The 17,749-nt window shown below is 39.3% G+C and overlaps 1 protein-coding gene and 1 pseudogene across 4 annotated transcripts in view; one reads left to right on the top strand and one right to left on the bottom strand.

Moving 5' to 3' along the window:
• The window catches only part of LOC131401455 (P2R1A-PPP2R2A-interacting phosphatase regulator 1-like), a 116,345-nt gene extending 99,552 nt beyond the window's left edge, over positions 1–16,793 (bottom strand). For 3 of the 4 annotated variants that reach the window (XM_058536791.1, XM_058536792.1, XM_058536794.1), the window contains exons 1-2: positions 16,520–16,690; positions 11,378–11,456 (exon numbers count right to left, since the gene is read on the bottom strand). In XM_058536791.1, the coding sequence (XP_058392774.1) occupies positions 11,378–11,456; positions 16,520–16,629 (189 nt within the window). In that variant the 5' untranslated portion in view covers positions 16,630–16,690. Of the gene's footprint in view, positions 1–11,377; positions 11,457–16,519 lie in introns of all 4 variants that reach the window. The other variant, XM_058536793.1, reaches the window with a different exon arrangement.
• Positions 2,261–3,301, top strand: LOC131400652 (annexin A2-like; annotated as a pseudogene).
• Positions 16,794–17,749: the final 956 nt, after the last annotated feature.

Raw genomic sequence — 17,749 nt, 5'->3', positions numbered from 1 at the left:
CTCAAAAAATGTGTGCTGGACAAATAAATGTTTTTATGAAGCAGATAGTTTGAATTTTTATTAGGTTTTAAAATGTATCATATAACTTCTTAGGGAGCACATTACCTCACTAATTATATTTTGCTTAAGAAAGTGTTAAAATTAGTTTGTTTTTTCTAATTTGCTAGAAGGGTGGAGGAAACAGCCAAAGTTGTAAAGTAACAATAGAAAATTCATATGTGATAACTGAAAATTTACTGCATATAATTTTGTGTGTGTGTGTGTGAGGAAGATCAGCCCTGAGCTAACATCCATGCCAATCCTCCTCTTTTTGCTGAGGAAGACTGACCCTGGGCTAACATCGTGCTGATCTTCCTCCACTTTATGTGGGACGCCGCCACAGCATGGCTTGACAAGTGGTGCGTCAGTGCGCACCCGGGATCCGAACCTGGGCCGCCAGCAGTGGGGTGCGCGCACTTAACTGCTATGCCACAGGGCCGGCCCCCAGCACTGCATATAAATTATACTTGATAATTAGTGACAATTACTTCATCATAATTCACTATCAGAAAGATAGGGCTAACTCTTAAGTATTTCAGTATTTAGTGAGCTCTTATGTTTAAGCCACAGTTATTACCCTCAGAGACCTTACAATCCAGACATGAAAGCAAATACTTATGAAAGTATTTGCTTTCATGCAAATACTTACAAATAAGAGACAAGGAAATGAGTGTTAAATGGAGGTAAAGTGGGGTGGGAATAAAACACAAAGATTAAGTGAATGGGCGTAGGGGGTGGGAGGTGGGAGACAGATAAGAAAGGCACAAGGTGGCATTTGAGTTGGGCCTTGTAGGACGAGGAGTTGGACAGCATAAGCAATAGAAAAGTGAAAGTGCTTGGCACGTTTTAGGAAAGGTTATTAGTCCTGTGTGAGTGGAATGCCAGGTGTCTATGGAGATACAGAGGACTCTGAGGCCAAGAAGGTGAAGATGCTGGAAAGCCTTGAATGCAATACTCAAAAATTTGAACTGTGGAAACATTATCTTCTTTGGTATACGTAGGAGAGCAGATGATACCCAACAGCAACGTCTATTTAACTTTGGAATAGACACACTCAGGTATTCATCAGCCCCGATCCTGGTTCAGTTTCTATCCAGAAGATGGGTATAAAGAAGAGGGTGTTGGATGGCTATGGACTGCCGACTGACCAGAAACTCAGACTGGATGGTACTAATCATGTTCCAGGGTTGATATTTCAAGAAAATTTCTAATTCAAATCAATAATGCTACTAGCTGACCCTTCTCATAAAAGTCAGGAAACTTTTCTGGATAAAACTTACATAAAAGGGGTACATTGGATATATGATTTGTTGCTATATGAAATAGTGTTATAAACAACGTAACAGAGCTTCTCTTTCAAAGATCTATTCACAGTAAATGTGATAATGGTGATAATGCATGTAATATGCTTAGCACAGTGCCTGGCACATAGTATGTGCTCAGTAAATGGTAAATGACTATTACCACCACTACCACCATTATCACCACCATCATCAAACATGTCTCGAGTTCAATGTTTAATGATCTATAAACAACAACTTGGATTATATGTGGTAGATTTATAAAACTAGGCTATCTGTTCCCTGCTACCCAGAATTCTTTATTCTTTTTCCCATCTGATCTTTTATTTTAATTAATTAATTTTTAAAATAGACTTTTTTTAGAGCAGTTTTAGGTTCATAGCAAAATTGAGTGGAAAGTACAGACATTTCTCTGCCCTCACATACACATAACCTCCCCTACTATCAAAAGCCCCACAAGAGTGGTAAATTGTTATAATAGATGAACCTACATTGACACAGCATTATCATCCAAAGTCCATAGTTCACACTAGAGTTCACTCTTGGTGTTGTAAATTCTATGAGTTTGGACAAATGTATGACATGTATCCACCATTATAGTATCATAAAGAATAGTTTCACTGCCCTAAAAATCCTCTGTGCTCTACCTATTCATCCTGATCCTTTACTTTTCAACAGATACTGACTCACTTTTTTTCCTCAACATAAAGCAATACATGCTCAGTATAAAACATAATTAATGGGGAAAAAACAGCATCATCCACCATCCAGAGATGACCATAGTAAACATCTGTGTTTATTTTTCCAGACATGGATCCTACTACACATAGTATTCTGCAGTTTGGGTGGTGGTGTTTTTTTTTTAACTTAACATATTCTGGCTCTGCACCTGGGGATGCTCACAGCCCTTGGCTCTTGGGCCAGCTTCTATAAAAATGTCTACTGTTCATGAAATTCTGTGTAAGCTCAGCTCGGAGGGTGACCACTCTACAGCCCCAAGTGCCAACGGGTCAGTCAAAGAGTACACCAATTGTGATGCTGAGCTGGATGCTTTGAACATTGAAATGGCCATCAAGACCAAAGGTGTGGATGAGGTCACCGTCATCAACATTTTGACCAACCATGTCAACGAACAGAGACAGGATATTGCCTTCGCCTACCAGAGAAGGACCAAAAAGGAACTTGCATCAGCAATGAAGTCAGGCCACCTTGTCTGGCCACCTGGAGATGGTGATTTGGGGTCTACTGAAAACACCTGATCAGTATGAGGCTTCCAAGCCAAAAGCTTCATCCATGAAGGGGCCAGAGACTGATGAGGACTCCCTCATTGAGATCATCTGCTCAACCACCAACCAGGAGCTGCAGGAAGTTAACAGTCTACAAGGAAATGTACAAGACTGATCTAGAGAAGGACAGTGTTTCCGACACATCTGGTGACTTCTGCACGCTGATGGTTGCCCTCGCAAAGGGGAGAAGAGCAGAGGATGGCTCTGTCATTGATTATGAATTGATTGACCCAAGATGCCCGGGATTTCTATGAGGCTGGAGCGAAGAGGAAAGGAACTGATGTTCCCAAGTGGATCAGCATCATGACCAAGCAGAGTGTTTGTCACTTCCAGAAAGTATTTGAAAGGTACAAGAGCTACAGCCCTTATGACATGTTGAAGAGCAGCAAGAAAGAAGTCAAAGGAGATCTGGAAAATGCTTTCCTGAACCTGGTCCAGTGTATTCAGAACACGCCCCTCTATTTTGCTGACTGACTGTGTGACTCCATGAAGGGCAAGGGGACTCATGATAAGGTCCCGATTAGAATCATGGTCTCCCACAGTGAAGTGGACATGTTGAAAACTAGGGCTGAATTCAAGAGAAAGTACAGTGAGTCTCTATATTACCACATCCAGAAAGACAGAGAGGGCGACTACCAGAAAGTGCTGCTGTGCCTGTGTAGTGGCGCTGGCTGAAGCCCGAGACGGCACGAGCATCCAGAAGTGGTGCTCCTATGCCTCCAGCTAATGGTCCTAGAAAATCAGCTTGTGACTAACAGCCCCCTTGTGCCCATCTCTGTGAGGATGACGTCAGCATTGTCCCCTGTAACCTTATTTCAGTTGTCTAAGCGTTACCTGGCTTTCCCAGCTAGTCTTTCCTTTTAGCCAAATAAATGAACAGTCCACAGAGTTGGAAGTGAAATCTATGATGTGAAACACTTTGCCTCTTGTATACTATGTCATAAACAGATGAATAAACTGAATTTTGACTTTAGAAACAAAACAAAAATAACAATATATTCCACACATCTTTACATGTTAAAATTCACCTGCAACACCACTTTTAAAGGCTGAATATTATACTATATGGATGTACCATAATAATAAGAAGCACTCATTATGTGCCAGACCTGTCTTATCTCATTCAATTCTCACAACTCCCTGACATAGACATTATTATTGTCTCCATCTTAAAAATTAGAAAACTGAGGCCCAGAGAAATTGAGCAGCTTGCCCAAGGTCATACAGCTAGTAATTGCTAGAACTGTGATTCAAACACAGATAATGAAGGCTCATTCATTTAACCTATTCCCTGTTGTTGGACATCTATACTGTTGTCACATTTTTTGCTCGCTCTTATAAATAATGCTGTGATAACAACCTTTAAGCTAATCCTTGCACACATCCTTAATGAATTCTTTAGGATAAATTCACAGAGCTGGAATTTCTGGGTCACAGGGCTGTTGATACACATTGCTGAACTGCCTTCCAGAAAGCTTATACAAATTTACTTTCCAGCAGAGTATGAGAATATTAATTCCCTGTAACTCTCCAACACTAGATATTATTACTAATTTAAAAAAAATTTGTATGTCCATTCTTAACATACTTTAAAAATAATCTACTTTCTAAACCGAGGATAAAATATTGTGATTTATCCACAGTTTTGGATCTTCTCCCCCAATGCTCCCCTTTATTAGCATTGATCACCGAGAAGCTGTTGTACAGTGACATGCACCAAATCTGAAAAATTTAGGTTTTCATTTAAAAAAATTCAAATATATATATATATAAACACACACATATCTTTGAACAAGTAGAATTTTAATAAGCTGAATCATGCTACTGATACTCATATTGTCATCATTCAAATGCCCAGAAAGTTCACAATATAGAATATGAAACCCTAAGATTTATAACCTAATTGAAAAGACATGTTAACCTGAACTTAAGTATATACATATGCTCTATATACAGAAATTATGGTACGTTAGCTGTATTATAATGATATGTCATTAAAAAAAAGAAGAGAATTGCATGGTGTGGCAAACTGTTCTAAATAAATTATGAAAGACTTCCTGGAAGAGATTATTTTTAATTGATATCTAAGGGATAGAAAGGAACTGGTTTAGCTTCAGGCAAAGGCTTAGAATTTCCTATTGGAAAACTTTATCCAGGAAATCCTGAGAAGACTGCCTGAATGAAATTGATGACATCAACAGGGATATGGTGTGAAATGTCTGGGGAAGGTAGGATTTGAACTTGAGCTATAGAATCCTAAGCCACAGAAATATTTGTTCTTAAATTAGACAAAATGTGGATCAAATATTGGACTTGGCTGATTCTTCTGGTAATAAAGTGGAAAATTAATTGGAGAAAAGAAGGCTTCTGGGCCTGGTCCAGTGGCTTAGCAGTTAAGTGCGCACGCTCCGCTGCTGGCGGCCCGGCTTCGGATCCCAGGCGCGCACAGACGCACCGCTTGTCCGGCCATGCTGAGGCCGCGTCCCACATACAGCAACTGGAAGGATGTGCAACTATGACATACAACTATCTACTGGGGCTTTGGGGGGTGGGAAAAAAAAAGGAGGAGGATTGGCAATGGATGTTAGCTCAGAGCTGGTCTTCCTCAGCAAAAAGAGGGGGATTAGCATGAATGTTAGCTCAGGGCTGATCTTCCTCACAAAAAAATAAAAAAGAAGGCTTCTGGAAGAGAATTCTCCCACAGGTTAAGTACTACAGGTGGTGTTTGCAAGGGAATTACCTTAGATAATTTTTCTACATGAAACAAAGTATTAAAATAGAAATAAAGAGTTTCCTGAGATGTCAATAAACTTCACTGGTATCTTTTGTGTAAATTTCCTATTGTGCCTTTCTCTTACACTGTAGAAAAAAAAAGTCCTTGGGAGGAAGCAAGAATACCAGCACCAAGGAATGACATCATGGGGTGGGGAGGGAAGAAGTGGGAGTGGGGGGGTTGGGGAGGGTGCTGGGTGAAGCTGATTCCCAAGCGTTATCTCCAGTGAAGACCTTAAGACAGGAGGAAAGATCAAGCTTAGTTTCATTTAAAAGAGAGACTACAGAAAACTAATATTGTAAAAACATTCAATTTTTTAAAAATAAATTTTTAATAGGTTGGCTATTTTAACCCATTTCCTACTGTAGTTACTAGAGATAAAACACTTAGAAAATCCCAAGCAAGAGTTGTATGCTATATTTATGAACGTCTCTGCCTGGTTCCTGAAATGATTCAAGGTGGCTTACGACCATACTGAACATGAATTGAATGTAGGCTAGAAGGACAGAGCATAAAGCAGGGTCAGGAATGTATTATACACTTGCTACTGGGTGGGCCATAAATTGGATTTAGAGTTTGTAGTTGCCAGTATGAAAAGCAAAACCTAATCAGATAAATATCAGTAGTCATAAGATTAAAACAGACAAATTGCTCAAGAAAAGCACAATCATTTGATAGGAAAATGAGACATTTCTCCTGCTTTTGGAGTAGAAGGGGGTCAGGATAGAGAAAAGAAGTGGCTGCACCAAAATCAACAGAGGTGCCAAGAAGAGAATTCTCAGTAGAAGAGTGGGGAACAGCCATGCCAACATTGGAGTTCTTAGGAGATAAGGCAAAGGGGTAGTCCGGGGAGAAGGCATAGTCCCCATAGTCAGAAGAGGGCCTCAGGTTTCTGCTCATCAGAAGCGGAATGGAGTGATTTCCTGAGAGTGGTGAAGAAAATATTTGAACTTAACTAAGAAAATAATTGTGAGATAACAGATTTTTGCAAGGTTTGGAAATATGCATCTTTGTGTGTTAAATGGCACTCATGGTTCTTCAATGTCCTCTATAACCACGATTTTTTCTAAAACAGTTTTACCTACATTGAAATACATGAAAAGTAGCACCAATTTTTTAAATTTTTAATTGTGGTAAAATATACATAACATAAAATTTACCATCTTAACCATTTTTAAGTTAAGTAGTGTTAAGTACATTCATATTGCTGTGCAACCAATCTCCAGAACTCTTCATCTTGCAAAATTGAAACTCTATACCCATTAAACAACACCTCCCCATTCCCCTCTCCCCACAGTCCCTGGCAATCACCACTCTACTTTCTGTCTCTATGAATTTGACTACTATAGGTTCCTGCAGCACCAATTTTAAGGGCAGTCCAGTACGGGATAGGACCCTTAAACTTAGAGTTCATGATATCACTCAACGATACTTATATTTTTTCAAGAATGATGTTTCTATTTTGTAATGTGATATATCAGCTAGAAATGAAAACACCTGTATTGTCGAAATGCATAAAGTAGAAGTAAAATTCTTCCTATAATTCCATGCTCCAGAGATAACTACTAATAGATTGATACATATCCTTCTTGACATCTGTAAATATATATAAGATCATGCTATACGTATGATTCTGAACGCTGGGTCTAATTACTAGGTACAAAGATTAGTGAGGCCGCTGGGGACGGTAGAGTGGAAAGATGGAAGGAACCTGGGTCTCTGATGATATCACTGAGCCACTGAATTAGCCAACTCTTGGACCTCCTTTCCTCAAGACTTCTTGTTATTTGCGATAATAAATGTTCCTTATCATTTAAGTCGCTTCTAATTGGATTTTGTTACTTCGGCCAAAAGCATTCTAATTATCATGTTATTCTAGATAACTCAGCATATCTATACTGAAGGCAAGTATATACCTACATAAGTCTTATAATAATGATGAAGTGATACTTTGAACAAAATAAAAGCATATGCATAATGCTGTTACAGCAAGATAAACCAATAAACCTTGAAATTCCCATCATCAAATAAGTTAAAATGGCTTCACTTCTGCCAAACACACTCCATTGTATAAGATGATTTATTTTAAATATGCATTGTATTAAACTTAAACTTATGCAAATTAGGAGCCTAGAATTCCTAAGGAAAATTATACATTTAAAAAAATGGCAGGTACATGGTTGCTCTAGAAACATACTATTACTAATAAAAACATCTAATATTTATTGAGCATTTAACCTGTGCCAGTGCCATGCTGAGTTCTTTTACTGATTAATGTAATCACCACAACAAACCTATGAGGCAGATACTCTTACATTCTCATTTTACAGAGGAGGAAATTAAGGCATAGAAAGGGTACTCTGCCCCCAAATAACCAAGTTCATATGTACAGTGCCATTTAAAGGTCCTCACTTCTCAGTCATTCTTTTTGTTTTTTTTTGTTTTTTTTTTTTTTTGCAGGGAAGGACTGGCCCTGAGCTAACATCTGTTGCCAATCTTCCTCTTTTTTTTTCTCCCCAAAGTCCCCATGCATGGTTGTATATCCTAGTTGTAAGTCCTTCTAGTTCTTCTATTTGAGCCGCCGCCACACCATGGCAACTCACAGATGGGTGGTGTGGTTCTGAGACGGGGAAACGAACTCGGGCTACAGAAGCGGTGAAAGCCCCAAACTTTAACCACTAGGCGATCAGGGCTGGCTTTCAGTCATTCTTTAACCCAATCCGATCTGGCTTCTTCTCACCCCACCCCAGTCTCCATTGAACTTGCTTTCAAATATAAGAAATTCATTAATAATCTCCATTTTGGTAACTCAATGGACATCTTTCAGTCTTTATCATGTTTAACCACTTGATGGCACATGACAATAATTTTCCTTGGTTTTTCATGGTACTACTCTCTTCTGAGTCTCCTTCTGCATCTATGACCGTTCCATCTTAGTCTTCTTTGGTGGAGTCTCTTCTGACTGATGTTTAAGTGCTGGTGATCTTGAAAGCTTTTTCCTTTAGCCTCTTCTCTTCTCCTTTTATACTCTTTCCATAGGTCATATCATTCATTCCCAAAGCTTTAAGTAACACTCTATTGATGATTCTTAAATGCGTGTCTCTAGCCCAGATCTCTATCCTGAGCTTCAAACTGGTATATCTAATATCTCCACTTAGAGATCCCAGAGAATATCAAACTTAACATGTCCAAAACTAAACTCATCTTCTCTTCTAAATCTACTCTTCTTCCAACATTCCTTTCTTCTTCCATGGTACCACCATCCCATCAGTTGCCCAAGCCAGAGACCTAGTCACCTTTGCCTCCACCACTTCCCACTCTCCATCGAATCTCTCAATTGATTATACCTTGCAAATATCTCTTGAATCTGCCACTTTTCTCTCTGCCCACTGCCATCATATTAGTCTAAGTTACTATCAGCTCTTTGCCAGGGTTACTGCAGTTGCCTCCTATCTGATCTTTTTGGATCTACTTTTGCCCTCTTCCAAACCATCTTCCACTCTACAGCCAGGGTAATCTTTTAAAAATGCCAATCTGATCATGTCAATCACAGACTTAGATTCTTCTATGGCCTCATTGACCTTAGGGTAAAGTGTAAAATCTTTAACATGACTTGGAAGGCCCTACAAGAACTTGCACTAGTCTATATCTCCAACCTCATCTCTCATGACTTCATCTTTACTTTCACTCTAGCTAGAACGCACTTCTTCCAAATTCTCTGTACGCTCTATTCTCTACACACCACACTCTCTTTCACTTCCAGGCCTTCAAACATGCCATTTTTTACCTGGAATATTGTCTGCTCCTGCAACCAATATCCCAAACTAACTAACTCCTACACATCAGTAAGATCTCAACTAAGATGTCATTTCCTCCTTAAACCCCTCAAACTAGGTTAGATCTCCCTGACAATTAGATCAAGGCTTAACACATAGTATGTTCCTAAAAATATTTGTTGACGTGGCTGAGTAGAAAAGAAGACTGGATAGGTATAAAGTGCATTGATAGACAAGCAAGCACTCAATAAAAATTGTTGAATGAATGAGTAAATAAGTGAGTGAATAGAAGGAAGAATTGTTTAATGAATAATTCTAACTTTTCCCAATATAATATTAATGCATTTGTGGGAATAATGTTAAGTATTCTATGAAAAGGAAAATTTCCAGTTTTAAGATTAGGAGGCAATATTTTAAAATGGGTTCCAACCTACAACATTTCGCTAAAGTATGTTCTATAGATTCTATCATATTAAAAAAATCATATAAGAGAAGTATGTCAACAAATTGGATAATCTAGATGAAATGGACAAATTCCTAAAAACACACAAATTACCAAAGTGACTCAAGAGGAAATAGAAAACATCAACAGACCTGTAACAAATAAAGAGAATCTGTTTCCAAAACCTCCCAACAAAGAAAAGTCTAGGATCAGATGGCTTCACTGGTGAATTCTACCAAACATTTAAAGAAGAATCAACACCAATCCTACTCAAACTCTTCCAAAAATAAAAGAGGAGGAATATTTCCTAACACCTTCTATGAGACCAGCATTACCCTGATACCAAAGCCAGCAAGGTACCACAAGAAAAGAAACTACAGACCAATATCTCTTATGAATATAGATGGAAAAATCCTCAACAAAATAATAGCAAACCGAATCCAATAGTACATTAAAAGGATTATACGCCAGGACCAAGTAGGATTTTTCTCAGGAATGCAAAGTTGGTTCAACATAAGAAAATCAATGTAATACATCATATTAACAGAACGGAGGGGGAAAAAACCACATGATCATCCCAATAGATACAGAAAAAGCATTTGAAACAATTCAACACCCTTTCATGATAAAAATACTCAGCAAGTAGGAGTAGAAAGGAACTTCCCTAACATGATAAAGGACATTTACCAAAACCTACAGCTAATCTCATACTCAATGATGAACGGCTGAAAGCTTTCCACCTATGATCAGGAACAAGACAAGGAAGTGTGCCTTTTTTGAAGAAGAAGAAGAAGAAGAAGATGTACCCTGAGCTAACATGTGTTGCCAATCTTCCTCTTTTTTCCTTTTTGCCTGAGGAAGATCAGCCCTGAGCTAACATCTGTGCCAATCTTTCTCTACTTTCTATGTGGGATGCCTCCACAGCATGGCTGATGAGTGGAGTAGGTCCTCGCCGGGGATCCAAACGCATGAACCCAGGCCGCCGAAGCAGAGTGCATGGATCTTTAACCACTTGGCCATGGGCCGGCCCCAAGGAAGTGTGCTTTTCGAAACTAGAGAGAGGTGGTGGTTGAACAACATTGTGAATGCACTAAATGCCTCTGAATTGTATACCTGTATTGAGGTATACAACCTTTATTTACCTTTATTGAGGTGAATTTCACCTCAATAAAAAGATTCATATAGTGAATCATTTATTCACTTTGGCTTAATTATCTACAAGCATACTTTCCCTGTTTACAGGATAATTAGTAGATGAGAATTATAATTTAGACATTGTATTATAACACCATGAAAAACAAACTTTATTTTCAATTCAAGATAAATTTGAGATAAAAGTCAAACTAAAATCCTGAAAAATACTCTTAGGAGAGCCTGCAAATTTTCCTGTCAAAATCAGAATGTTCTTTTAAAAATTATAAGCCAGATGGTCTTATACATAAAAACAAAATCTCAATGTTAAATCCATATGGGATTTAAAAGTTAATTCTGCTGCTGCTGCAGCAAAGCAATAATAACTGTAGTCAAGGTGTTTATTTTTCCTTCAGTAATGTTTAGAGCCATGTTGCTCAAAGTGGGAACTTCTTAGAAATGCAAATTCTCAGGCCCTGCCCCAGACCTCCTGAATCAGAAACTCTGGGGTTGAGGGCCAGTAGTCTGTTTTAACAAGCCTCCCAGGTGCACACTCAAGTTTGAGAACCACTGGTTAAGACCAATAGCACAAGTCTTGGCCAGTGAGGCTGCTATAAGCATTTTCTTACCAGACAGTACTGTGTCATAGATGTTATACTATTCCCTCTGGTTCTTAGAGTATCAGCTTGGAACATCTGTGAATTGTCACTAAGAAGAAAAAGAAAACATCTGTTATTTAAAATCCATTACAAGATTTTTTTTAAAAGAAATAAGATTTCAAATACTTAAACAGCAATGCCATTAACGTAAATGGCTTCTTCATGGAGACAGCTGTGCATATGTAGAAATTAAAACACACACACACATACACAAAGCCTTCATTGGCTGAGCCTAAACAAGTGTCCATATCAGGTACAGAATTCTCAAGCGTGCCACCTTACCTCTAATCATGCTACCAAGAATAAGTATAATTTATTGTGGCCTTGGAAATACATCGTTTTCTGTGTAAACCTGTAACTGATTTAAATTTATGACTGAAGCTATAATGTGCTAGTACCAATCCCCTCTCAACTCCCAAACTTTCACATGAACATGAGGGATAACCAATAGCAGGGCTCGATAGAACTGAGATTTTCACAGATATGTTTCCTTTGGCCTACTGTTAAAAATGTTTTTTAATTAGGTGGGCACATTTGAAACACTGAGAGATTTCACATAAATAATCCAGATTCCAGATTTTTGACTTCTATTGAAAATTTGCAAGATGTTGCCTCACTGGGTCACATTCCCACATGGCAACAACGGACTGAAGCTGAGCAGCCGCTGCCCATTGAAGATGGTGCTTGTCTCTTCAGCTTTGACCATGCCCGCCCAGCTGGTCTCAGCCCTATTTGAGCTTGGGACCCTGAAGAAGTCATCTTTTCCTTTTCATGTCTTATTTTTGTTATAGCTTTTTATTGGAAACAGTTTAAGACTCACAAGAAGTTGCAAAAAGAATACAAAGGGTTCCCGTGCACCTTTCATCCATGTTTCCCCAATGATAATAAGAAATCATCTTTAACATTTTCTTTTTTGCCACCTATATCCAATTAGGGGCCAGGTCTTTTAGGTTTTACCACTATGGTCTCTTATATCCATCTTATTCCTTCCAGGCTCCTTGCCAAAAACCAATTCAAAGCCTTTTTACTTTTCCACGGACTCTGCAATAATCCAATTGGTCTCCTCGCCTCTGTTCTTTCCCTACTGCAATCTATCTAACAGACTACCAGATCACCTTTCTAAAGAACAGCTTGCTCTCCTGCTCACAACTTTCAGAAACTCTCTTCACGACCTCCCGAATTCAGTTACATTCTTTACTATGACATTCAAAGCCCTCCACAATTTAGCTCCAGACTTTTGGATTTCACAGATTAGTAAAATTTCAAAACAAAATCTTGGCACAAACATAGTTGCTACCATTTTCTTTTGCCAAGTAAGGTCATTAAAAAAAATCCTCCAACACCACTGTTTCATTTATAAAAGGACGTTTGGGTATTTAAAAAAAGAGTAAAACTAACAATCTCAGAGCAAAGTACAGTCCTGCCCAGAAAAGGATGATTGGCAACTACATAACAATATATTTAAGTATGCTGTACTTAACTTTTTCTAAACCATGGATTGTGAAAATGTCACCTGGGATCAGCACTGGGCAGCAGATGAACATTTGGGAGTCAGTGATCCAGGCAGAGTGGACCAGCTTTCTGGAATACACCTGTGCTTTTATGCCTTCAAGTCTGCTCCATATACTTGGAATGCTGTCCCAGCTATCCGGCCCCCTCTCTTCCAGTATGCATCCTATCAATGTGTTTGTTAGGACCCATCTCAAATGCCACCTGTCCGAGAACTTTCTCCTTATCTCTCACCAACCCCGCTGTCATTTCTCACTCCCTTCTTTCGATTCCCCTAGCTCTTCCTTTCCCTCCATAAGCACAGATCTTACTCTACTATACATTTAAGTCCTTGGAGTATTTATTTTCCCTATTAAATTAAAAAGCTTATTGAGCCTCGAGGTACATCTTTACAGCATGGTAATTTGCATAAAACAGGCAATAACTCAATATTTTATGAGAGGATATATGTATGGGTCTAATTTTTACTTCCTTTCCCAGTCATTTTTCCCTATGAGAACAGGAATATATTTTAGCAGTTACTTATAAGGAAGTTAGAGGGACACTAACGGGTTATATATTTCCACTATCTTTTGTGTGGGGGTTTAATTCTTAAGGTTGGCAATTATACTCTCCCCTAAATTCTTGTCTCCAATCTTATTTAATAAAACTGTAACTGAAAGAAATCATTGAGGCAGCATATCCTTCAATTGGTACGAGTCACTCAACATGAATTCATAAAATCCTAGGTGATATCTAGAACTGAGTTAAGTGCTACTTAACAATTTGGAAAAAGTGAAGGTAATATAACTAGATAGATGTTCAATGCTCCATATAAAATGACCAGTAGGCAGCTGTGTCTAAACTACAACATATTTATGTCCGTTATATTTCCAAAGCAATCATTCTTCATGGCCACTATTCTTCTTCCGGGCTTGTAAGAGTTTAATAAACCAGATGGTTGGCAAACTTTCTGCAAAGGGCCAGATAGTAAATATTTTGGGCTTTGTGGGCCATACAATCTCTGTTGCAACTACTCAACTCTGCCATTGTGGGAAAGTGGCCAAGGACAATAAGTAAACAAAAGAGCGTGGCTATACGCCAATAAAACTTTATTTACAAAACCAAGCGGCAGGTTGGATTTGGCCCATGGCAATAGTTTGCCTTTCAAACAGAATTGAGGCAGTAACAAATGCAGAGCCAGGCTAAATGTATTTAAAGGGGGAAGGCACTGGCAGAAATCCAAGAACTTAATCTATGATTCTAATAAGGGCCAGAGAAGTAGAATAAAAAAACTACTACCTTTAAATAAAGTCATTGACACCAGTAGTGAAATCTGCCAACTAGAGGGCTAAAGAGTATAAAGAACCAAGAGGTTCAAAACTTTTGACACTGGTATTTTTATTAACGTGAGATGTACACAAACAGTGCAGGAACTTCTTAAAGACAGTAACACTTGTATTAAAGAGTTGACATTTAAGGAACAAATTCTGTAAATGCTGGTGCAAGAGAGGCTGAGAGTCCTTATATACAGGAAGCATCAAGCAAAATTGGAAAACTACTTGAAAGAAGTGCAACAATATTTAGTGAGCTGTGAAAGAAGCACAGCAACAACGATTAGAGGCCCAACTAAGGGAAAGTGAGAAAGTGAGCAGTGTACATATGCCACTGAAAAGAACGGAGGTGAAAATGAATTCAACTAAGGCTCAGTGTAATTCTATTCTCCATTTTTCTTGCTTCAGTGTAACTTCTCTAACCATACCCTAAACTTGCCACAACAGCACAATGCCCTCAGGAGATCATTTGGACAAGTTGCCTGACCTCAGGCATGTAATATATCATTCCTATGTTACTTCTTTTTGATAGACAAGAGTCCCTGGACTTGGTCCACTTTGTCGTTTCTTTAACTCCTACTAGATAAATATGCAATTTCCTATCGCCTTTCTGTACAAATTTCACTTCATGCATCAGCATCTTAAGCTACAGAATTCGATACTGTAACTATGCTCTAATATAAACAAAAAAATGTCAAATCCTTTACAGAAGCAAAGTATAAAGAGATAACTGCGATCACTCTCTTTGCTTCCAGGACTTTGGGGACTGGGGAAGGAGGCCTGGATCCCCCGCATTTAATATATTAAACAGGATCCAAGGGTTCCTTCAAATATCTATCCTCAATCATCTTTTGCAACTTGTTTTTTCATTTCATAAAGGCTTCCAATAAAACCAACATTCTCCTCCAAGTGCTTTCTTCTACCAGCAGAGTGGGTCCACAACAATTCATTCATTCACACAACAGGATTAGAGTAAAATCCTGAATTTATAGAATGTTCTATTCTCAGCCCAGCATGCAGAGCCACCACCCCCGCCCCTTTATTTTTCTATCTGCCTATTAAAGAAGGTAATGTATTATTTTTTGGTCAATTTTGGTTTGCTTTTCATTTTGTAACAATATATTCTGCCTTATCTCAAATGACCAGGAAGCTGCATTTGTTTAGATGTTGATTAGTAGCAGACACAGCACTGGCTTAGGAGTCAGGAGACACAGGTTCCTAGCACTGGCTCTACTACTAACTACGACATTTTGGACATTTATGGGCCTCACTTTCCTCATATGTTAGACAGGAGGGCAGATCTGGTCTGAGTTCAGTTCTAACAGTTGTGATTTACAACTATCAATTAGTATGATGCCAGCAAAACGTGAGGAACAAAGTTAATAACATATGTAGTGAATGCATTTTTCAGACATTTTTACAGTATTGAGAAAACTTTATGACACTGGGATGTGAGATCCAAGATTTCACTCTAAAATTCTATTTTAAGAAATATAAGATTGAGTCATGCCAGACATTTGGATACGTACAGGAAATACAGTTAACCATCAGCTAGGGTAGTGTTTTTAAAAATCTTATATTTTTTCATTATCAGCCCTCTAAGGAGCCTTTTAGCCATTTTTCCCAGCAATCGCTTCCTCTTGAAAATTCCCACAAAATTTTCATATGTATATCTGTGCTTTATACATAAAATGAGTAAGATTTTTTCACACACCCCCAAGAACCAAGTTGGGGGCAATATCGGCCATTGAGAATGCAAAATTTATGAGATCAAGTTTCTGTGGTACCTAAACTTTTTGTTCAAATAAAAACTAGGCGTAAAAAAGGCTCAAGCTTATTTGCTTGGCAACCATTTGCACTTGCTGGAGGTGAGGGTCAGAGGTGGCAAAGTAGCTGAAAGACAAAAATTACAGTCATCACAGAAGATGTGAAGGCGAGGGTGGGGAGTGTTCAGTTTCTTCAAAGGAGTGGGTAAGAGATGGAGTGAGTGAGAAAACGTCGTGCTCGACACCAATTGGTTGCTGCTTTCGGGTCCTGGTGAACTGTCAGAAGAGGACGTTCAGGTTCTTATGTGTGTCAACCTCAGGGTGGGTACGTGTGCGCTCTCCCTCTGGCCAGTCCATCCCACTCCCCCCCAGGCCGAGGGTGGGATCTCCCGACACCAGGAACAAGGGAGATACCTGAAGAACCTCGATGAATAGAGGGATAGGAATGCTATCGGAAGTCACTTTCTCCAACACTTGCCACCCACTCCCCTGCTTGCCTCCTCCAGTATTTCAATCCTGCTCACCCAAGCCCATTGATCACAGGGGCGCTGTTGGATCTTCTCAGGAAGTTGCCGTCTGTGGTGGTTGAACTCAGCTGCACCTCCAAATCTAGTTCCATTTTCTCCTGTGGCATGTCCGTGTCAAGAGAGAAGCCACTGTTTTGTTCGAAATTCTCAAGGTTTTCTGGCTCCCGTTCACATAAGGACAAGTCAATTTGGTTTGGAGATGATGTAGGGAGAGAGAAAAAGGGGAAAAAGAGAAGATGGGAGGAAGCTCTTAGAGGAGTGGGATGCTCACTTTTGCAGCCCTACCATCCCTAACACCAGTGGGCTCAAAGTGGCGCAGGACTGGCTCTAAACCTCCTAACCTCTAAACTCGGGGCCCCTAACACTGAGATCCTTCACCTCCAAGCCTATAATGAGAATGAGGAACTTATCTTAGTCATCTCCGCGACTCCTCCTTTATCTCTCTCAGCCAAGGCAACCCCAATAAGCCTTTCGGGGCAAAACCAAAACTACAACCTTCGGAGCATCAGTTGAGCACCGCCCCTCTGCGCATGCGCCTCGTATCCGACCCGCTGACGCATGCTTACTACGCAAGCAATGAGCTTTATTGCAGGCGCCTTTGTCCCCCTTGACAGGGGCGCACGCGCAGTCAGGGAGCCGCCTTTTTTCCCAAGCTCGGTCCTCCCTGTCTTCCTAGTGCGGATTCACCGTGGTTGTTCCTCTGCTCTTAGGTTAACCCTGGAATGGTTTCGTTAACCATTATTTTGGAAAGAAAGGGTGGGGAGGAGTAAAGTGTATGGGAGCGCAGTCCTTTCTGCTCTATGTCTAATAGTTTTCTCAGTTTTGGTTAGCCCATTATCCCCTTGGACTGAGGCCAAAAGCTTGTTACCTCTCATTACGCATTTTTCCATCCTGTTACAGCAGACACACTACACCTTTGTAATTTTAAAAAAGCTAAAGCCTGGAAAAAACCGAAAGCCACTCCTAAATGCTTAGAGGTCACTGGCTTCCCAAAGGGTCTTGGTAAGGCACTAACCCAATTGAATCAATTGCGCTGACAAATCATTGTTTTCTATGTGGTTTTACTTTTTTTTTTTTACCATAATCATACAGTGTATGTTTTTACACTGAATAAAATCTAGCTCCTCAAAGCTATTCATCTAAGAAAAAGATTTGAGTTAAAGCAGGGAGGCTTATTTTCTTAAAACAAATATCTCAGAATTTAGTATCCTTCCAAATCAGTGTTTC

The sequence above is a fragment of the Diceros bicornis genome, chromosome X (genome assembly GCF_020826845.1).
Source record: "Diceros bicornis minor isolate mBicDic1 chromosome X, mDicBic1.mat.cur, whole genome shotgun sequence".
In the NCBI taxonomy this organism is placed as follows: domain Eukaryota; kingdom Metazoa; phylum Chordata; class Mammalia; order Perissodactyla; family Rhinocerotidae; genus Diceros; species Diceros bicornis.
Note: the sequence above shows the minus strand (reverse complement) of the source record. Positions and strands in the feature narration are given on the sequence as shown.